The 19,810-nt window shown below is 44.7% G+C and overlaps 1 protein-coding gene across 1 annotated transcript; it reads left to right on the top strand.

Moving 5' to 3' along the window:
- The first annotated feature begins 1,326 nt into the window (after positions 1–1,326).
- Positions 1,327–18,077, top strand: SYT8 (synaptotagmin 8). The gene is made up of 8 exons (XM_019519744.1): positions 1,327–1,478; positions 5,979–6,136; positions 8,427–8,522; positions 8,912–9,079; positions 9,934–10,101; positions 12,174–12,291; positions 13,236–13,369; positions 17,372–18,077. Exons 1-8 carry the CDS (start codon positions 1,364–1,366, stop codon positions 17,603–17,605), a joined length of 1,191 nt encoding a protein of 396 aa, XP_019375289.1. The 5' UTR covers positions 1,327–1,363; the 3' UTR covers positions 17,606–18,077.
- Positions 18,078–19,810: the final 1,733 nt, after the last annotated feature.

The raw sequence follows: 19,810 nt of genomic DNA, 5'->3' as shown, positions 1-19,810 counted from the left end.
GGTCTGTTCCCAGTCTTATCTCTTTAGAGAGGAAACTCTTTGTGCCAAGGACTACCTTTTATTATGTGTAAGGAGACCGTCCCACATGATGGGCCCAGGAATGTCTTCATGCTGCCATATTACAAATAAAAATAATTCTGGTCAGTAGGACAACTAGCAACTACTCACCAAACTAAGTCGCAGGATCACAGTCTCATCCCCTTATTAAATTTCTTACACACATACCCTCAGCCTTTCTTCTTATTTACTCTCACTCCCAGTTGATTGTGAGGGGGAAAGAAAGAATGATGGATGGCTCCTGGAAGGTCATGGTGGACCTGACTTGTCTTTCCTCTTCCCTTTCCATGCTCTAGTGTCCCAAAGGTCATGTAGCTGTGCTGCATTAGTGCTGGAGGCTCCCTGAGCCAATGCTGTCTGCGAGTAGAGCTAACATGATTATGTCTCAGTGATTAATGGTTTAGCAGTAGATGCTATGCTATGAGGTGCCAACTCAATGGTAGGAGCTCTAACATGCCATGATGTAATACAACAGAAGTAATATACTCACTGCTTCTTGCTCCCTGAGCCTGTATAGGATAATAATGAAGATCGTATATTCTAACACACTGATTAGGGATTGGATTTAGTGTCTGAGGATTTGTTTATTCTGATATTATTCCAGATTAGCTATTCCTGATTAATTCCCTCTGTGGGCGCACTTGCCCCAGGATAAAAAAATACCTCCTTCTTTAACGTGGATCAAACTTCTTTGGAATAAGGCATCCCTATTTTAAAATAAAAAGGTGCAGACAGAAGTGAAAATTGCTATACTGCCCTGATTGGGCCCTTATTGCATGAGGTATCAGATAAGGATGTTTCAAAATATAGTGTCTTTTGTAACTTGTGAAAGTGTCCACATAAGAAGTTTAACTAGAAATAGCTATTCTGCTTTATATTCAAGTTCTACCTTAATCTGGGGAGCGTGAGCTGCAGGAAAACTGAAGGGAAGTGGAGTTTTTATTCCCTTTGACACCTTCCCAGCTTCTTTTCCAAAGGAACAAACTGTCCATGTTAATACAGGGTATCATAATTCTTCTTTATGAAAGATAACGGCTATCAGTGACAAATACAAGTCAACAGGCTTCCACTCAGTTTGAGTCCAAGTTGTTTAGTAAGAATCATACCATATCTAGAACCCTATATAAGACACTGAATAACATACTGCACATTAACATATCACTACAGAGGGGTCCAAACTACATGTTTTATTTGTTTTGGCTGTATTGGAGGCCTGGATTGGATACAGCAGGAAAGTGTACATTGTGAAAAGGAAATTAATTTCTCATTTATTTTGTTTGATTCCTCAGGCCACCTGCACGTAGTCATGGCTAGTAAAACCAGTTCAAGCAGCATGATTGCCTCTCCTGTTCCTACTAACTCTACAGGAGCCACTACTGCTCAGCCCAGCTTCATTGAAGGCATTATTAATGAAATACCACGTGAGTAAATTCAAGGTGGCACAGTGGGCACAAATACTGGGCTGGTCACTCAGAAGAATGAAAAAGTGCTAATGGCATGCTTATTGTGGTATTTATGGGCCAACCACGTTCTCTCTTGTTGTTATCCTAGATTTGGGTCTAACAGGTTTCTCTAATGTTCTGCATCTGCTCTGAGTTGAAAGGGGTGGGTTTTTTTGGTCTGCTTTCGGTGTTTCTGTTCAAGCCACCTGTTTCAAACTGTTCCCAAGTGCTCTAATAACATAACAGCAAAGGCAGAAATAAAAGAAAACTCATATAATACTGGGGGAGGGGGAGGTAAGAGTCAGGGGATAGCGAAAAACACTAAAAATATAACAATTCCATTCATACTAATCTGTACACCCTGGCCTGAAGTGCTCTGTTTAGTGCTGGCATACAGCAAAAATAGAAGAGGACTCAGAGACAGGTGGTGAATCTGATTCAACATGCAAAGAAGCTTCTATATAAGGAGTGACTGCAAAGCCCAGGACTATTTAGCATAGGGAAGACATGAGAGAACCTTATAAGAAAATGAAGGTAACATTACCATTACTTGCAATATTATTGCAAATCTTCTGACTTTATGGACTCTTCCTGAAGCCCCAGCTGTGGGAGTCAGAGGATGAGATGAATTTGGAGTTTCATGTGAAAAAGGAAAGTAAATTTGCAGCCTTCATGGTACCAAAGAGAAGCTTGAAAGGCTAAGAAACCAGATGGTGAATTAAAAAGGAATTCCATGTGTATGACTTCTTGAAATTCCCATGCATTGCCTGATTCATGATGGCCTGATCATGGGCAGATCTAGGATTTTAAAAAGCAGGGTGCAGATCATCACATCTAACACAACACATATTGTTCTCTAGTTAAAGATAAACTACCTGATTTATCTTGTTTAGAAAAGGAATATGCTAGAGGGGCTAGCATTATATTATTCAGTTTAAGGTCAAAGCAAAAACAAACTATTGGAATATGCACTAATTTGCTGGATTATACATAAATTTTTTTAAAAAACACAAGAAGCTAGGCAAAAAATAGTCAAAAGATACTGCATCATTAGTCCTACAGTCATTATAGTTAAATGTACATATCTTGTTCATAAGACAAAACCTATTCTTCCCAAGAGTCTTGATGGTGCCAACAAAACTTTAGTGTCAGCCATTTCTACACCTGCATTAATATTACTACACCTGAGTTAAGGTTTTTAGATAGAGCTAAAAACAGTCTGAAGGGCTCTGAAATAGATGAGAGACATCACCAGAAATGGCTAACAGACAACAACATTAAAAAAGAAAGGATAATTTGAATAGTGGAACATGAAGACCATCAAAAAGGATAGAGGGTTGTTAATATCTGTGGAGTGGAGAGAATAGCAGGAATCAGGAAGATGATGAGCCATGAAGTCAACTGACTCTCTCAGCACTGCCTGAATAGAAATGCAGCTGCCCCAACCAGGCCTTTTATTTTAAAATTTGGGTGGAATAGGAATCAAAGTGTGTGGGTGTGGGGAGGAGTGCAACTACACCACTTTCTCTCAGGATCTACTCCCGGACCCGATAGTATTTTTGAAGGTGCTGTGCTGGCAGTACTGGGAATGGATCTTGACAAGTGCCTCTTCTCTGCCACTAGTACAAAGCCCCTCATTCACGTGGCTGCCCTCAAGTAGGGCTCCAGGGGATAAATCTAGATAGCCCCCAGTTCCTTGTAATGATCTGCCAGCAATAGAAGCAACTAGGGGGTGTGAAGGTATCCACTACAGACTGGGACCATGCCTCTGGACCTCAGGGCCAACTGATACATAGTGCCCACAGCACCTCCCTCCTGTGACCTTCAAACACTACATAAAGGTGGACTCAGAAGGTGCTTTCATGTGCTAGTTTTGTCTCAACTCTGCCTAGTGCTGGAGGGTGGCTCTCAGGGGCTCAATGTCCAAGGGAAGGAGAAATGGAAAAGCAGAAAATATTTAGGAAGGGACAGTGGTACCACTTGGCAGCTCCACAGTTGCAGGCTGGGTTCTGCTGTAGGGTACAAGCAAGGCCCTGTAAGCTTTGCAAGCAGGGTGGCTCTAAATTCTGTGCCCAGCTTCCTGATTTCTGCTGCACTCTTGTGGCAGCTTCTGATGCATTAAAAAAATATAGGTAGTTTTAACCAAATCAAATAAACAAAGGCATATGCCATCAACACAGCATTCATTTGGGGATGGTGGCATATGTGAGTTTCTGCTACAAAAATCTGGTAGGAAAAAGGTAAATATGTTGTTGTCATTAGGTTTCCCATTAAGCAGCCTATTGGGATGGCTGGATGCAGTGGATTGCACCTGTCTGAGAAATTGTTTCAGACATCCTGGCCTCCCTGAGTCTGCAAAGAATTGCTGTTATGTTCAGTTTGTGGCCTCTGCATTGTTATTGTGTGAAACTAGGGGTTTCAACCTCACATGTCCTGCAGGCTGTGTGTATGACATGGGGCTAGTCCACGGGCTATATGGGAGTGTGGACCTCCTTCCCCTTCCTTGCCCCCCATGCAAGATTCAGTGTACATGATGCCCATTCCTGCTGGTCCAAGATCCACACCGCATACCCACCCCTGACTTGCCTCGTCCAGGACTGTGCCTAATGTGATACCCGCTCCAGCTGGTGTGGAACCTATGCTGCATGCAGCGTCCCAGACTAGTGAGGGGGAGGACCCTGCCTATGGTGTAGATTTTAGACTGGCCAGAATAGGAGTCACATGTAGCATGGGTCCCAGAGTGGGTGCCACATACTGAGTGTGTCCTGGGCCCTGCACATAGGGCTGGTCCAATGTGGGTAAACGCAGACCCAGAGGCAGCAATGGGGACCAGACGGCGGGACTGTGCCAGCCAGATCTTTGACACTCCTGTTTTAAACTATAAAGGCCAGAAGTTTAACTTAAGTGTAACTTAAGTATTTTGCAGCTTGTTTCTGCAGCCAGGCAGAGAGTTTCAGGGTCAGTTCCACAGAACTGCAAGCTAGATCTTATCGCAAGTAGGAAAGCTAGATAAAGCCAGTCTTCAAGGCAGAGCCATGCATGATTATCTAAATATTAGCTTGCTTTGAGATGATGCTGATTGTTTCTTAATCTTGCATTGTTTCCCCAGATAGAAGCACTGGGTCCTATGTCTTCAAAAGAACCCATCATTCAAGTTCCACTAATCAAGAGAACTTGTCATTTGTGATGACAGGGAACGTTTGCTACCCTGGGTTGCCATATTCCTCAATCCCTTACCATGTGTCATTTCTCTTGTGTGGCACATGAAGGGACCTGCTAGGGTTCCTTCTCCCAATGGCCCATACTACTAACTTAGCCAGAAACTGAGATTTAGAGGCCTGGCAGATTTCGATAAAGGTCTCCCACTTAAATCAATTGGAGACCTGTACCTAAATTCCTTAGATTGCACTGACAATTTTAATCAGTGTTCTTGCCCAGCTACCCCTATTTCACATCAACTTATACAGACCATATGGTTCTTTATGGTACTGCTGAAGAAAGTGAGAGGTATCAAAGCACTACACAGACATAAGCAAATTAACACTGACTCCAATCTTATGAGATAGGGGAGTATTATTATCACACTGACAGCTGGGGATCTTTGTCATGGGGGATGAAACCAGCTTTCTCAAATAGGACTGTCTAGTGTTAGACAACTCTAAATTCCATCATCTCAGCGAGTGTGGCCTGATTTTCAGACATGCTTATCAACTGCAACCTCTGAACTACTCCAGAGGTAATGGCAGGAGCTTAGCATCTCTGGAAACCAAGTCACATTTAGATGGGTGCCCATATGAGAGGTATTTGGCTGATTGTTGTGGTCTAAAGGCAGAGGTCAGCAATGTTTTCTGGCAGCGGGCCAGAATGACCCAGCTCAGGGAGAACGTAGGCTGGTGCTAGGACCCACCTGCTGCTGCCCACTCTACTCTCTGCCATCAGTCATGGCATGAGCAAAGCCCTTGATACTGCTGAATACCCTACTAGCTCCATGGCTATGGTTTGCTGACCCCTGACCTAAAGGACTTGCCTAAAATCAGGAGATTAAAATAAGCACCCAGGAGTCCTACAAACCTTCTCACTTGCATACCAGGGACTGTTTTAATAGACTCTCCCTAAAAATGGACTATGGGCATTTTTGCCTTCCCCTCTAGAGGGGCAGTGGCCCTCTGCCTGGGATCTTTTTAGTGTATGCTAACAACCCTTTGATAGAACCAGGGCATTGGCTGCTGTGGTTCCCCTACTTTACCTGCAACAGGTAAGGGTGTTATGTCTTATGTTGTATCAGGGTTGACAGTAGTTTTACAAATAGTTTAGATTATGGATTTGTAGAAGGTGGTTTGGATAGGGATGATCCTGCCTCAGGCAGGGGGTTGGACTGGATGACCTCTGGAGGTCCCTTCCAGCCCTACTTCTCTATGATTCTGTGAAGAAGCAACGTAACCCCATTTGCTTCTCTCTCTTTCCAAAATGTTGCAATAGTACCCAAATGGGCTCTCATTGCCATTGTGGTCGCAGCGGGCCTTGTTCTCATCCTCATTCTCATCTGCATCATCAAGTACTGCTGTTGCAAAAAGAAACGCAAGAAGAAGGAGAAGCTCAACTTGGTTAACATCAATGGCTCCACCACGGCCAGCTTGGTATGTACCTTCCTGGACCTCCCACCATCCTGCTCCACAGCTGATAGATACATTCCTCAGAGGCATCTGGTTCTCTTGGGTGGGCACTGTGTTGAGGAGCCGGGATGGAGGGGGCTCTGCCATTGGCATAAATTGGGGTGGTTTCTGCTAAGAAAGAACCCAAGGCTGGACTGGAAGAACATGCTGCAAGCCAGAATGAAAATATACTGAGAGAGACAGATATGGAAAACTTCCCAGGCTCTGCCTGTGGTTTGATAACCAGAGTCACCAGTTCCTCATCTGCATGCACTTCAAACTAAACAGTTTTGTAAGAAAAACAGAAGTCCAGGGAGATCTGAGCATGGAAGCAGCGAATATCAGAGAGGCCTATGTTTGCTCTGTATAGGAGCATCATATAGGAGTACATCTTTTAGCAGCACCAATGGCCTTTTTGGACCTACTGGGGCTTATCAGTGGACCCTTTTTAAAATCTTATTTCTTAGTACCTTTCAGTGTGGCCAGTCCTCAGACCTGCATTCCCAGATTGCATTGGAGACCCTTTCATCAAACCATGGGCTTAAAGCATCTGTTTAAAAACAAGGATGTGTTTGCTTCCGGGTCTGTAACACATGTCAGGCCTGGCAGTACAGTATAGATAAGTTAACATCATCAGCTTAGGATAGGAACAGCTGTAGCAGGACCTGGCCCCCAAGGGTGGCTGTGACACTCCCTAGTGGTCAAGTTACTTTTGCCCCACTCTGGCTGCAGGGCACCCTTCCCTTTCTGCCTCGCCTAGATGGATATTATAGTATTTAGGGAGGCTGCCTCCAGGGGCCTGGAGCGAGCCGCAGTTCACTTCACAACTTCTCATGCCTGGCTGGCACCAGTCTTGCCCTCCAGGTGCTAAATCATGGCCCTTCTGGCCCTATCCGTGCTTTAGGGCAGAAGTCTCCTTAGGGGCACAAATCAAATGGTGGCCTCCATTGTCCCCATAGCCATAGCATGCCTCATAGGAATTGCTTCATATTAATTTCTCCAGCTCCTCTGGCCCTGTCTGTGTGTCAGCCCACCAGGTCCTTGGCTCATTTGGTTTTAACCTGTCTCTATGCCTGTGGTCCTGTTCTGGCTTCTTCTCCTGTCAGGCTTCAGCCCCTCAACTCAGGCTTTAACCCTCCCAGCCTCTGCTTGTCTTGGGCCCCTGGACCTGACTTGGTTGCAGTCCCTCTTGGGCTCCAGTTCCACTATGCAGGCCTCAACCCTCTCAGCTTTGAGCTGTCTCCAGCTGTCAGGCCTCTGGGTCCCTGACCCCAAGCTAGGCTACTAACATGGAGTGCACCACCAGGTGCCCCTCCATGGCCTCCATCCTTCCCCACAGCCACAATCCATTCCTCCAATTAAACTTAAACACAAGTACAATCAATCCATTTCCACTCTGGGTCAATGCATACTCTCCCCTTAGCTTTCTCTTTCCAGCTTTCTCAGGGAGCTTGAGTGCTTGAAATCTTTTTTCTGCAGCCTCTCTCCCTAGGAGCACCTCTCCTTGCAGCATGCAAGGCCAGACTGCCCACTTTGCTTTAGGCACTGGGCTTATATGCCCCAAAGCACCACCCCTTCCTGTTATGTGGCTTTGCAGCCACACAGGGCTTTCCCCTTTTTCTTAATGGCCAGTCTGCCCTCTTCTGCAGCAGCCTAACCCAGCTGCTTGCAGCCTTTACTCTCTAGCTACCTGGAGATCTGCCCCTTGGCTGCTTACTACAGTGCAGCTAGCTCCAAGGTAGTCTCTGTCCCCGTTGTCTCTGGCCTGCTTGCTTTCTAGCAGCTGGCCTTTGCCCAGCTGCCTGCCCCACACAGCAAGCTTGGCCTCCTAAGCTCTCCCCTTAAAATAACAGGAACCTCTTGTTCCCTGTTACAAGAATCTGCTGCATGGGTAAAGGGAGTGGACTTTTACTATGTGTCACCTGTTCCACACTGACATGTGCATAGACTTATCTTGTGGGATGTGGAAGCTGACCCATTGTAGATCAGCCCTCAGTGAAAGAGGGTAAAGTTACCACAACTTATTTTCTGCTTACGGGTAACAGCGTGCACATAAAGGCAGTCACTGCTGAGCAGCTGAGGCCTGGTAACCCTAATCTTTTTGGATGGAGCAAGCAACTTGGGCTGGTGACATCTGGTCTGGAAGACAGTGACATGGTTAGAGGGCTGCCTCATTAACTGTAGTTTCTGGCCATGGAAACATCTCAGAGATACTGATCTTGAACCTCTCTGAACACACTTATTTTGAAAACCTGTTGCTGCTTTCTTGCTCTAGGTACAGCCAGATATGGATGATCTGGAGAGTGGTCTGGAGGATGAGAAGCGAGGAAGGCTGCAGTATTCCTTGGAGTATAACTTCCGCAGCCAGGAGGTAGGACTTGGTGCTACTGGCAGTGGCAGGAAATTCATGGCCAGGTTCACAGGCTGATGTCCCTTCCTCTCAACATCCTACCACTCTTGTCCCAACTCTCCAGGCCCTCTTCTGTCAGAGCCAGCTCTAAACCTCTTTTCCTTGGCCACTTCAGATCTCATCCCGGTTGTGGTCATCCAACAGATTGACTCTCCCCTATGTACACATGGCACACAGCAAGAAATCCTCCCCTAGACCTGCTGTCCCTGCTGAAGGCACTAGTTTGATGACAGTCTTTCAGCTAGGCATCAGGGTCCCCACGCCCACTTGGCTCTACCCTGGGAAGGAAGCACATGGGAGTAGTGTCTTTCTCCTCACTTGGGATAATCTTGCATGTTGATATTTTTAAGATGAAGGTTGGAGTGAAGCAAGCAGCTGATTTAAAGGCTATGGACAGTGGGGGGACCTCTGACCCATATGTAATTGTCTACCTAACATCTGATATCAAGAAGAAGTATGAAACCAAGGTTTACCGCAAGACGTTAAATCCTGTCTTCAATGAAAGCTTCACCTTCCAGGTAAGAAATGCTGCCAATCATAAGCTAGACACTCCTGTTGAGGATACCACTGGTCATCACAGATCAGGCACTTTGGGCTCATCCTGCATGGTGCAGGTCTGGAGTGTGGTATGGAGGTAAGCAAAGTCAAATGCAGTGAGAAGCATGAGGACCTGATCTTGAGTTAGTGAGCTTGACTCCTGCACAACCAGCAACTTTATTCTACTCTGGAGCTGAGGAAAGGCCAAAGGGGGTGGGGGGAGGAGGAGACAAAAGGTCCGTGTCCTTTCTCTTCTCTAGGGACTCTTAAAATGAAGGAAACAGGCAGGAAAAGGATGTTAGAATTAAGTCCAATCTGCTTATGCCTTTCCCTATGTGAAGCCTGGATTTGTGCTTTTCCTGGAGCACAGGAACTTTGTTCTCCATGTAGTACACCAGGGACACATTGGCCGAATCAAAGTCTTCTCTTGGCCAAACACTGCTGTGCCAGACTAAATTCTTTCAGTTGAGTCAGTGAGGAAAAGGGGAACAACAAAGGGGGAGATGTCCCTCCAGCAAAAGATTACAGAAGCAAAGTGCCCATCATTAGGGTTGACCTCCAGGGAAGGGTGAGGACCAGTAGAACAGTATGTTGGAAATCCTGATGCTGAGCTCCTTTCACTGTGGCAGAAGGCAGGGCACCTTCAAGACTACCTGGCTGAGCCTGCCCAGGCTGGGGTATGCATTCAATGCAGGAGCAGGGGAGCAGCTGCGATGTGAGGGAGGCTCTATTATAATGGCATTGCTTCAAACTCATGAGACCAGGCTGTATTAGAAGAGCATAGTGGAAACACTGTTATACACTACTTAAATTTTTTTCTTGTCTTGCCTTACAGATTCCTCAGGCTGAAATGTCTGAGTCCACCCTGGTGATGCAGGTGTATGACTTCAACCGCTTTGCCAGACATGACATCATTGGCGAGGTCCGGTTGCCTCTCAGCAATGTTGACCTGCAGCACGTCATTGAGCAGTGGAATGAACTCATCACTGCCAGTAAGACTGAGGTCATTATCCAAGGCAAACCTTAGGGGAGAAGGTGCAACATGTTGGGAGAAACTAGACTCTTGGCAAACCATCCTGGGGATCTCCCCCCTGAAAGCATGGTCCCACTGCTTCCACTGGGCTATTCCTGCTAGGCTAAATTAGCATAGCCCTTACTTAACTGTGCAAAGAAGCTAGGTTTGCCTGCTGGCTCTGCTCAGATTACTATTCCAAAAAAAAGGGGCTATTCACTTGGGATTCCTTGCTTTGAGCAGAGGGGACTGGAAGTAGAAAGGGCCCTGTCCTCAACCCACTAGCCAAAACGGGTACTAAGACCTGATAAGGATAATGGACTACTTTATGGCTGGCTGCATCCATGGAGCATGGACCAATTAGCTCACTCTTTCCCCAAAGAAGCAGGGAAAGTACATTTTATCTGGAGTATTCCCTAACGACAAATGGTGAGAATCTGTTTGACTGTGAAACTAGATCAGTTGCAACTTCAGCTGAATTGGTTAGTTACATAAAGAGTATGGCTAACCCTCAGCATTGTGAAGTCACAAGTCAGACTGCCAAAGTGATAAAATTGATTTAACAGGAACCTAGCATTGGTTCTTCTTTTCTTTAATAAAACTCACAGTCTCTATTTATCCTCTATTTTTGTTGACCCTTCAAGACACACATTTTCATGGTTTCTCTCTAACCAGTGGAGCTAAAAAATTAATTTACAAGGCTTGTTGTAAAGAAAATGGAAATTTCACATACCCATGAGATAAAATCACAAGAGCGGGCAATATGATATAACTCACATGAAATTGTGATCTCTATTTGGATGATGTAAACCAGCATAGGGTGAATTGCAAATGCTGAAGATTGAAATCTAGTATCCACTCCAAATTTCATGCTTTGTGGGTTACTTGCTTCAATTATATGTCTTTTGTACTTACAGTTACAAAATAAATATGTTACTAATGTGTAAATAACATCAATGAGGCATATCGCTTACCAGGTGAATTAATGTTAGTATTATTGATAGTTGAAAATAAGTGAGCTACAGGCTAAAAAAGACAGACAAGATTCTTTGGATAAATGTGACATCTTTTGTTAGACCAACTAAATAGTTGGAAAAATTGCAAATAACAATTTTTCGAACTATTTTGTTGGTCTACTAAAAAATATCACATTTACCCAAAGAATCTTGTCTGCCTATGCCCTTAGACCAACACAGCTACAACCAACAACCCTAAGGCTAAAAAAGATTTTTTTTCCCCAATAACAATTGCTAAAAATTTATAGTGACAAGACTGGACAATTTCTAGTCTGTTTGTAGGCAATTTGAAAATGAAAATGATGACATTTTAGAGTATCAATGAGTCACTGAATTATTTATGCAGCCAAAAAAAATACAATGTTGAGGTGTATGGTTAGAAAATTGTGATATTCACAACGTTATCAAAATTTCAATAAAATCTGATAAAAAGTTTTAATTTTTTAAATGAAACCCTGGCTGTACTAGAGGCTCTAGATTCATAATGGTGTGCCATCAGGAGTTTCAGTGGCATAGGACAGGGATGGCCAACTTAAGGCACGTGTGGCAGAGGCAACCTTTGTTTGTGGCACATGGCAGACTGGGGAGAGGACAGGTAACACTATGGCAGGTAGGGCAGAGAGCAGAAATCAGAGCAGCAAATGAGGCAGGGAGCACAGGGCAGGGAGCAGAAAGAGGTGCAGGAAATTGGGCAGGGCTACAGAGGAGGGAACAGGAAGCAGAGCAGCTAGTTGGGCAGGGGAAGGGAATTAGGGTGAACTTGGGGAGGGAGTAGGGCTCATTTGTGGCATGCTTGCCAAAATGGTTGGCCTCACTAGCATAAGAGAGAAGAAGGAATGACCTTCTGAACTTTCCCCCCCCAGAGAAATCTCACGTTTTACTAGCTGAGCCTTCCAATGTGTGACCCTATAACTACATACTAGAGCAGGACACACTAGAGCAGGTCTCAGACACCAAGCCTGGGTCTGGCTGTACTGTATCTTCTGCACTGATCTTACTATCAGGTATTCATGACTCATTTAACTCTTGGTTTTTTGTCTCTAACAGCAAGAGCACCTAGGTGAGATCTGTTTCTCACTTCGATACGTCCCCACCACCAGCAAGTTAACTGTGGTGATCCTTGAGGCCAAGAAGCTAAAGAAGATGGACTCTCATGGATTGACAGGTAAGAGGAAAAGGGCCACAGTGATTATTCCATGTGGACTCTGAGGGCCCGAGGTACAGAATGAAGGAACAAGCATTGCCTGAAAAACTCCTATTAGACAGTTTCTCATGTAAACCCAGGTCTGTCTTCCCCAGCAAAATTCTGGCTCGACTTCATTCCCATTGTTCTTCTGAAGCAATGGGACACAGAAAGCAGAGATACAGGAAAGCATGACAGTAAAAGTTCAAACTTTGCCCTTGATCATGAGAGAGAATTACTTTGCTGGTCTAGGTACACTTGCCAGCATTCACACTCAATCTATTTGCAGCACAGTTTGGCATTTCCTGCAGTTCTTCTCAAAAGAAGGGACTTGGGGAAACACCAGTGTGTGGGGGTGGGGGGAGCTTGTATCTATAAGCAAGATTTCACTGGAGAGCCCACTATGTGTATAGGGGTAGGAGCAATTCCACTGCATGTTCTCTCTGAAGAGCTAACTCTGTCATCCTCGTGCCTCTTATTTGTCTTTCTTCTTTCTGTCCCTTCTCCCCATTTCAACCACTGTAAGGAATAGCAGGAAAAGCTGAGAATCAGGAATCACATGTGTTGGCAAAGTTGTATGGAAGTCCAAGGCTAGAATTACAGGCAGTTATAGCACAGAAGAATGTATTGGCTGAATTGTCAGATGCACTGGGCTGGACAAGCAGGAGCTACTGTAGGTCAGGACTCCAATACATTGGCAAAGCTGTCTAGAGGCTGAATGCTAGAATAAAAATGGGTTCTCAAAATCAGGGCTGAAATGACTTGGCAGAGCTCTGTAGAGGCCAGGAGGTGAGCAAAATTCTGCACCTGAACATCCTGTGAAGCCATTTTATAAGTGAGCTTTGAAACCTTTAGATGGGCTTGTCCCAGGATGTAACAATAATTATATCTTCTGCTGCTTCCCTCATCCCCTGTTTTTCTCTCAGACCCCTATGTCAAAGTGCAGCTGATCCTGAACAAGAAGAAATGGAAGAAGAAGAAAACAAGTGTGAAGAAGAGCACTTTAAGCCCCTATTTCAATGAGGCATTTGTTTTTGATGTGCCTTTCAATCAGATCCAGGTAAGTTTTCCCAACCAGGGACAGCATTCAGTAGCAGGCACATACCAATAAGAAAGAGCCCAGGTCACTGGCTAGGAAGTGGCTCCTATAGCATAGAGTGCTAGTAAGGGGAGATTTAGCCCCACTAATGCCAGAGCTGTCCTAGTGGCTTAGCCTTGCTCAGCTGCTTTGTAAAAGTAAGGGGAGTGAGGTCTTGTTCCTTTCAGTGGCCTCCTTTGAAACACGCTGTTAAAGACTGGAACTGAGGATGATGAAAAGGAATTGGGAGGGAACATCCAGGACTGGGCTCTGTCTCTTTATGATGAGAGCACAATTTTCCCAGACCAACCAACCAAAACTCTAAGCCCTTCTGGTTTCCAGGGGAAAAAAGACAAAGCCCAAATAAAGTCTGTACTTATTTTCCAGAAGAGAGGTGAGGTGGTATCCTGTCCTCTCCCATCTTAGGCACTGTCATTGTTTGCCTTCTTCCTCCTTTTCTATGTGGCAGCTGTGTGTGAGGCTAACAAGGCCAGATGCATTGGCTTCACCCTTCCCTATCTTACTCTTGCCACCCTATAGGCAGCCCCAGCCAACCTGGGAAGGGACCTGATGAGATCTGGTGAGCTGGTTAACCTAAACCCTCATGGGCAGAAATGATTTATACATACTGAAATGCCTCCAGTGCCATGCACCAGGCCAAGTAGATAGGCAGAGCTCCAGAGTCTCAATGCATGACTGAGACGATGGTGTAGGGCGGAGGGGTTTAGGTTTATTAGGAGCTGGGGGATCTTTTGGAACAGGGGGAGCCTGTACAGGAGGGATGGACCCCACCTGGACCAAAATTACACCAAACTGGTGTCATGTAACATTGAAAAGGTGGAAGAGCAGATTTTAAACTAAAAACTGGGGGAAAGCTGACAAGCGCAGAAGAGCATACAGTTTGGATGGACACATCCTATAGGGCTGAAACCATAAAAGTGGGGGGGTAGTACTTATGTGGAACACAGAGAAGACCAGCATGAACAAATAGATTTACTGATTAAAAGGTCACATACAAGTAGCCAACCAGGCAACAATAAAAAGTGTAAGTGCTCTTATACTAATGCCAGAAGTTCCAGATCCCAGATGGGGGAACTTAAATGCTTAGCAGTAAATAACACTACTGCCATAATAGGTATCTCAGAAACATGGTGGGATGAGGAAAATCAATGCATTGCTGTAATACCAGGTACAAATTATACGGGAATGATAGAATAGGTCATACTGGTGAGGGAGTGGTCCTGTACATCAAAGACTGCATCGAATCAAATAGGATAGATTTTTCAACTAATAAGAGGGATGCCCGAGAATTTCTGTTTCAACAGAAGAAAGTTGTTCTGGGGGTATACTATCAACCCAGGACAACAGCAACAAACTAGAAATACTAAGAGAGTTGAGCGAGGCAGCAGTGGAAGCAAAAAACACTAATAACGGGAGATTGTAATTATCCAAAAATAGACTGGGTCAATCTGCCGGGATACAGAGACCAAACTTCTTGATATTATGAAAGACTGCATCCTGGAGTAGTTAGTGCTGGAACCTACAAGAGGAAAGGCCATTCTTGACCCATTCCTAAGTAGTGCACAGGATTTGGTGCAAAGGGGAAGTGTTACTAAGCCTCTCTGCAATAGTGATGACAATGTAATTGAGTTTGACATCCATGTAGGAGGAGAGATAAGAATAAAATCTACCACTGTAGCCTTTAGCTTTAAAAAGGGAGACTATACCAGAATGAGGAAGCTAGTTAGACAGAAATTAAAAGGGGATGGGAGACAAAAAATAAAAAAGAGTACTAACTCTGGCAAATTCAGAAGAAAGAATTTGAGGAGAAACTTGCTAGAGACATAAAAGGTACCAATAAACATTTCTCTAATTACACTATAATCTGAAGACCTGCCAGAGAGTCGGTGAGCCCTTCAAAGATCAGGTTATAAAAGAGGTGCTAAAGGATGATAGGGTCACCAAAGAAAAACTAAATGTATTCTTTGCATCTGTCTTCATTATGAAAGAAGTTAACAAGATCTTGTCACCAGATCTACTCCTTTCAAGGGACAAGCCAGTGGAGCTGACCCAAATTGAGGTTTGAATACATTGTAGGTCAATAGGTCATAGAGGAAATTGAGAAACTGAACAGCAGCAAATCATCAGTACCTGGTGGCATTCACCCTAGGGTCCTGAAAGAGCGCAGATTGGAATTTGCTAAACTCCTGCAGCCTGTCACATTGGCAATCCTGCAATTGCATACTCCTAACTAAACTCCTCCTAACTAGAGGATTGCCAATATGACTCCCATATTTTAAAAGTCTCTAAAGGACTTTTAAAAGGATCCAAGGAACTACAATATAATGAGTCTAATTTCTGTTCCTGGAAAACTGGTAGAGACAATAATAAAAAATAAGAATTGTTCAGCACAAGGATGAACATGACTTACTGGAGAGGAATCAACATGGCTTTGTCAAAGGGAAATCATACCTTACCAAACTACTATAGTTCTGTGAGGGTGCAAGAAGCAGGCGGATCAGGATGATCCAGTTGACATAGTATATCTGGACTTCCAAAGAGCCTTTGAAAAGGTCCCTTAATGGAGGCTAATGCAGTTAGGTAGTCATAGGATTACAGGCAAGGCCCATTTGTGGATTAGAAGTTGGTTTAAAGATAGAAAAAAAAGAGAGTAGAAATAGTCAGTTTTTAGGATGGAAAGGAGCAAGTAGTGGGGTCACCCAGGGATCTGTTTTGGAACCAGTGCTGTTTAACATATTCATAAATTATCTGGAAGGGGGAGTGAGTTGTGAGATAGCCAAATTTGCAGATGACACAAAATTATTCAAATTAATAAAGATCAAGTTTATTAATGGACTGCAAAGAACTACAGAAGCATCTGGCACAATTGAAAGCATGGGCAACTAAATGATAGATGAAATTCAATGCAGATAAGAGCAGTAGTGCACATAGGCAAATTATACCTACATTACGATGGGCTCTATCTAACTATTACCACAGAGGAAAGAGATCTGGGAGTCACTGCGGACAGTGTGCTAAAAACATCAGCTTAGTGCTTAGCAGCCATAAAAAGGCAAAAAATATGTTAGGAATTATAAAAAAGGGAATTATAAATGAAATAGAAAGTATCATTATATCCCTTTCTGAATCTGTAGGGCATCAGCACCTAGAACACTGTGTCCAGTTTAGGTCTCCACAAAGGATTATAGAAGAACTGGAGAGGGTATGGAGAAGGACAACAAGGATGATTAGTGGTATGGAGGGGCCTCCATATGAGGAGAGACTAAAGAGGCTAGGCCTGTTAAGTTTAGAAAAGTTCCACTTGAGGAGGGACATAAGGGTTTACAAAATGCTAAATGGTGAGGAGAAAGTAAATAGGCATTTATTATTTACTGTCTCGCAATACAAGAACTAGGGGTCATAATATGATACTTGTAGGTAGTAAGTTTCAAACTACCAAAAGAAAGCTTTCACACAGTGTGTAATTAAAGTGTGGACTCATTACCACCAGTTGTTGTGGAAACTGATAGTTTAGCCAAATTCAAAAAAGGGATTGGAGGAAAGGGGCATCAGTAGCTATTGTGCATGGGAGTTAGGGGTACAGTTTCTGAATCAGAACTTCCTAGACCTTAAATGGTAGAGGCTGCAAGTGGGAGAGGAGCAGTGGAGAAAACTCTGACCATAGCCTGTTCCTCCACCCTTTCAGTATCCACTGTCTGCCTGTGTGACACAGGAGACTGGCAAGATGGACCTATGGGTTGACCCAGTAAATGGCAGTTCTTATGCTATGGCCAGCCCCGAAGGAGAACAACCATTCTCCCTCCAGCTATGCCTGCTTTATTTTCTTTTTCTTTTTTTCCTTCCTACTCTCCTCTTCTGAATCCTTTTTCTCACTCTTTCCTCACTGTCCTTGCTGCCTTTTGGCTCCCCATTCCCTCCATAGTCCTCTCTCCCTCACCAGTTCCATTTGTGCCCTCCCTACAGAACGTAGACTTGGTGATTGCAGTGTGGGATTATGACAAGGTGACCAAGAATGAACAGATCGGTAAGGTGTTCCTGGGTTGCAGAGCCACAGGCAACCATCTGCGCCACTGGTCAGACATGCTGGCTAATCCCCGCCGGCCCATCGCTCAGTGGCACAGCCTGCAGTCGGCAGAAGAAGTTGACAATGCCTTGGGGCTGAAAACCCACTTTAAGCTGCCTCTGCCCATCCCATAAAAGGACCTCCTATCTCTCTCTCCACTTGCTGTTCTGAAGGAACCTGGAACCATAGACATACTTGGATGAAAGAGAAGGGATGCAGAAGGCTGGCAAGAAGTGCTTAAGTTATGGGCTGGGGTAGGGAGGGGTTTTCATCACAAAGGTTTGGGTCAATCAACCATAGCAAAAATGTCAACAAGCAAGGGAACCAAGTTTTCCTTTGACCTCAGATCAGGAGGAGAGCTGGTAACCCATGCAACTGGCACGTGACAGCAACAGCAAACTGCAAAACCTACAGTGCACCCCCACTGCACCCACACATTTGCTTCAGACAAATGGAGACAACAGCACAGAATGTTTTTCAGTCTTATATATTGGGGTTGGGGTACACAAGGGTCATGGAAAGTAGGGGGCTGGAAACATCCTGGCTTGTGTTTACAAGACACTACAAAAGACATCTGAAACCATATGGAGACATGGGAAGCGGAAATACACAGAGCAAAAATGAATGGAATAACTGAGTCCTTGTCCATATTTTAAAATTATCTTGAAGTTTAACAAACAGGCAGCAGTGGGTGCTCTATTTACTTATAGAGAGTCACAGTGATCCTTTCGGAGAAGCAAAGGTGGAAGAGACTTTGGGAGTTCATCTAGTTCAACCCTCTGCATGGGCAAGGTCATCCCTGCCTCAACCACCCCAGTCAAGCATCTGTCTAACTTGCACTTAAACATGTCTAAGGATGGAGATTCTGCATCTTTTCTGGGTATCCTGTTTCATTGCTTAACCACCGTCAGAGTGAGAAAGTTCTTCCTAATGTTCAGCTGAAATTTTTCTTGCTGCAACTTAATTCCATTGTTCCTTGTCCTGTCCTCTGCAGCCACAGAGCATAGTCTATCTCCATCCTCTTTATAGCTACCCAACAGGTGTCTGAAGTCTGTTATTGAATCCTCCCCTCCCTCCAATCTTTTCTTCTCCTGACCACACAATCCCAGTTCTTCTGACCTCTCCTTGTAAGCCAGGCTTCCTAGACCTTTTGGTTAGTTTGGAGGGTAGATTAGTAGTGAGTACAAGCTTGCAGGGAGAGGTTGTGGAAGATTTTTACACAGGCCAAACATGCTGAAAAACGGCTGACCCGGCAGAGAGCCCAGTGTCAAAAGAGGCTGGTCCTTAAACTTGAAGGAAAGAGAAAGTGCCCTGCTCTGCTTTGGGCCTGCTGTGTGACCTGAGCAAGTCACTTTGTCTTTCTGTGCCTCACTGCCCTGCATGTCTTTGCAAAGGTATGATGAGTTTAATGAGTATAATGCAAAGGTATAATGCACACTGGTTATGGGGGCTCTGTAAGCAGAGTGACCTCCTGACAGAGCAGATTTAGGATAGATATCAGGAAAAACTTGGAATGGGTTTCCAAGGAAAGTGCTCTCCCCTACCTTGGGGTTCTTTAAGAGAAGGCTGGACTTACATCTGGCTGGGGTCATCTGACCCCAGGACTCTTTCCTACCCATGGCAGGAGGTCGGACTTGATGATCTGTTGAGGTCCCTTCTGACCCTACCAACTACAAATCTATGAAACATGCAGGGTGAAAGTCATGGACAATTGGGATGGGGGGCTTGGCAGTGTCAGTACTATAAACAGGTCTGTGTTATTGCTGAGGTGAGATGGAATCTAGGGGGATGCACAATGAGAATCACTGAGAAATTAGAGGGAAGCCTACTTCAAAGCATGCTGGGATTGTTACCAGGATGCAGCCTCTGCTTTAAAAAAAAAAACAAGCCCAAAAAACCCCCAAAACCAAAACAGCTCTTACGGGATTTTTCAGAGGCATAACTGGGCAATTCTGTGCCCTGGGCACTGGTGCACTTGGTGGGCCATCTGTGGTAGCGTGGCATCTGGAAGACCAGTGGTGGCAGCTGCTAGTTTTGCACTCCCCAAGTTGGTGACTGTGGGTAGCGCCTCAGTTGCCCCCACCCCCTTAATTACACTACTAGGATCTGCTTACTGTACACTATGTGTTGCTGTAGCCTTTTGTTTACCCTGTACCTGCTCCATTCATGGTCTGTATTAGTGCAGCTTAAACTGTGCACTTTCCAGGGGGAGAATGTTGCATTTTCATTCATTCCTGTCACATGAGGTTATTGCACTATGCCTATGTTTATCATTCAGGACAGAGCTCCATACTGTCTGTCTTGATGGATAATTAAGGAAAGGGGACACAAGGTGGCTT

Source organism: Gavialis gangeticus, unplaced genomic scaffold (assembly GCF_001723915.1).
Source record: "Gavialis gangeticus isolate Ggan-Ray unplaced genomic scaffold, GavGan_comp1, whole genome shotgun sequence".
NCBI lineage: Eukaryota > Metazoa > Chordata > Crocodylia > Gavialidae > Gavialis > Gavialis gangeticus.
Note: the sequence above shows the minus strand (reverse complement) of the source record. Positions and strands in the feature narration are given on the sequence as shown.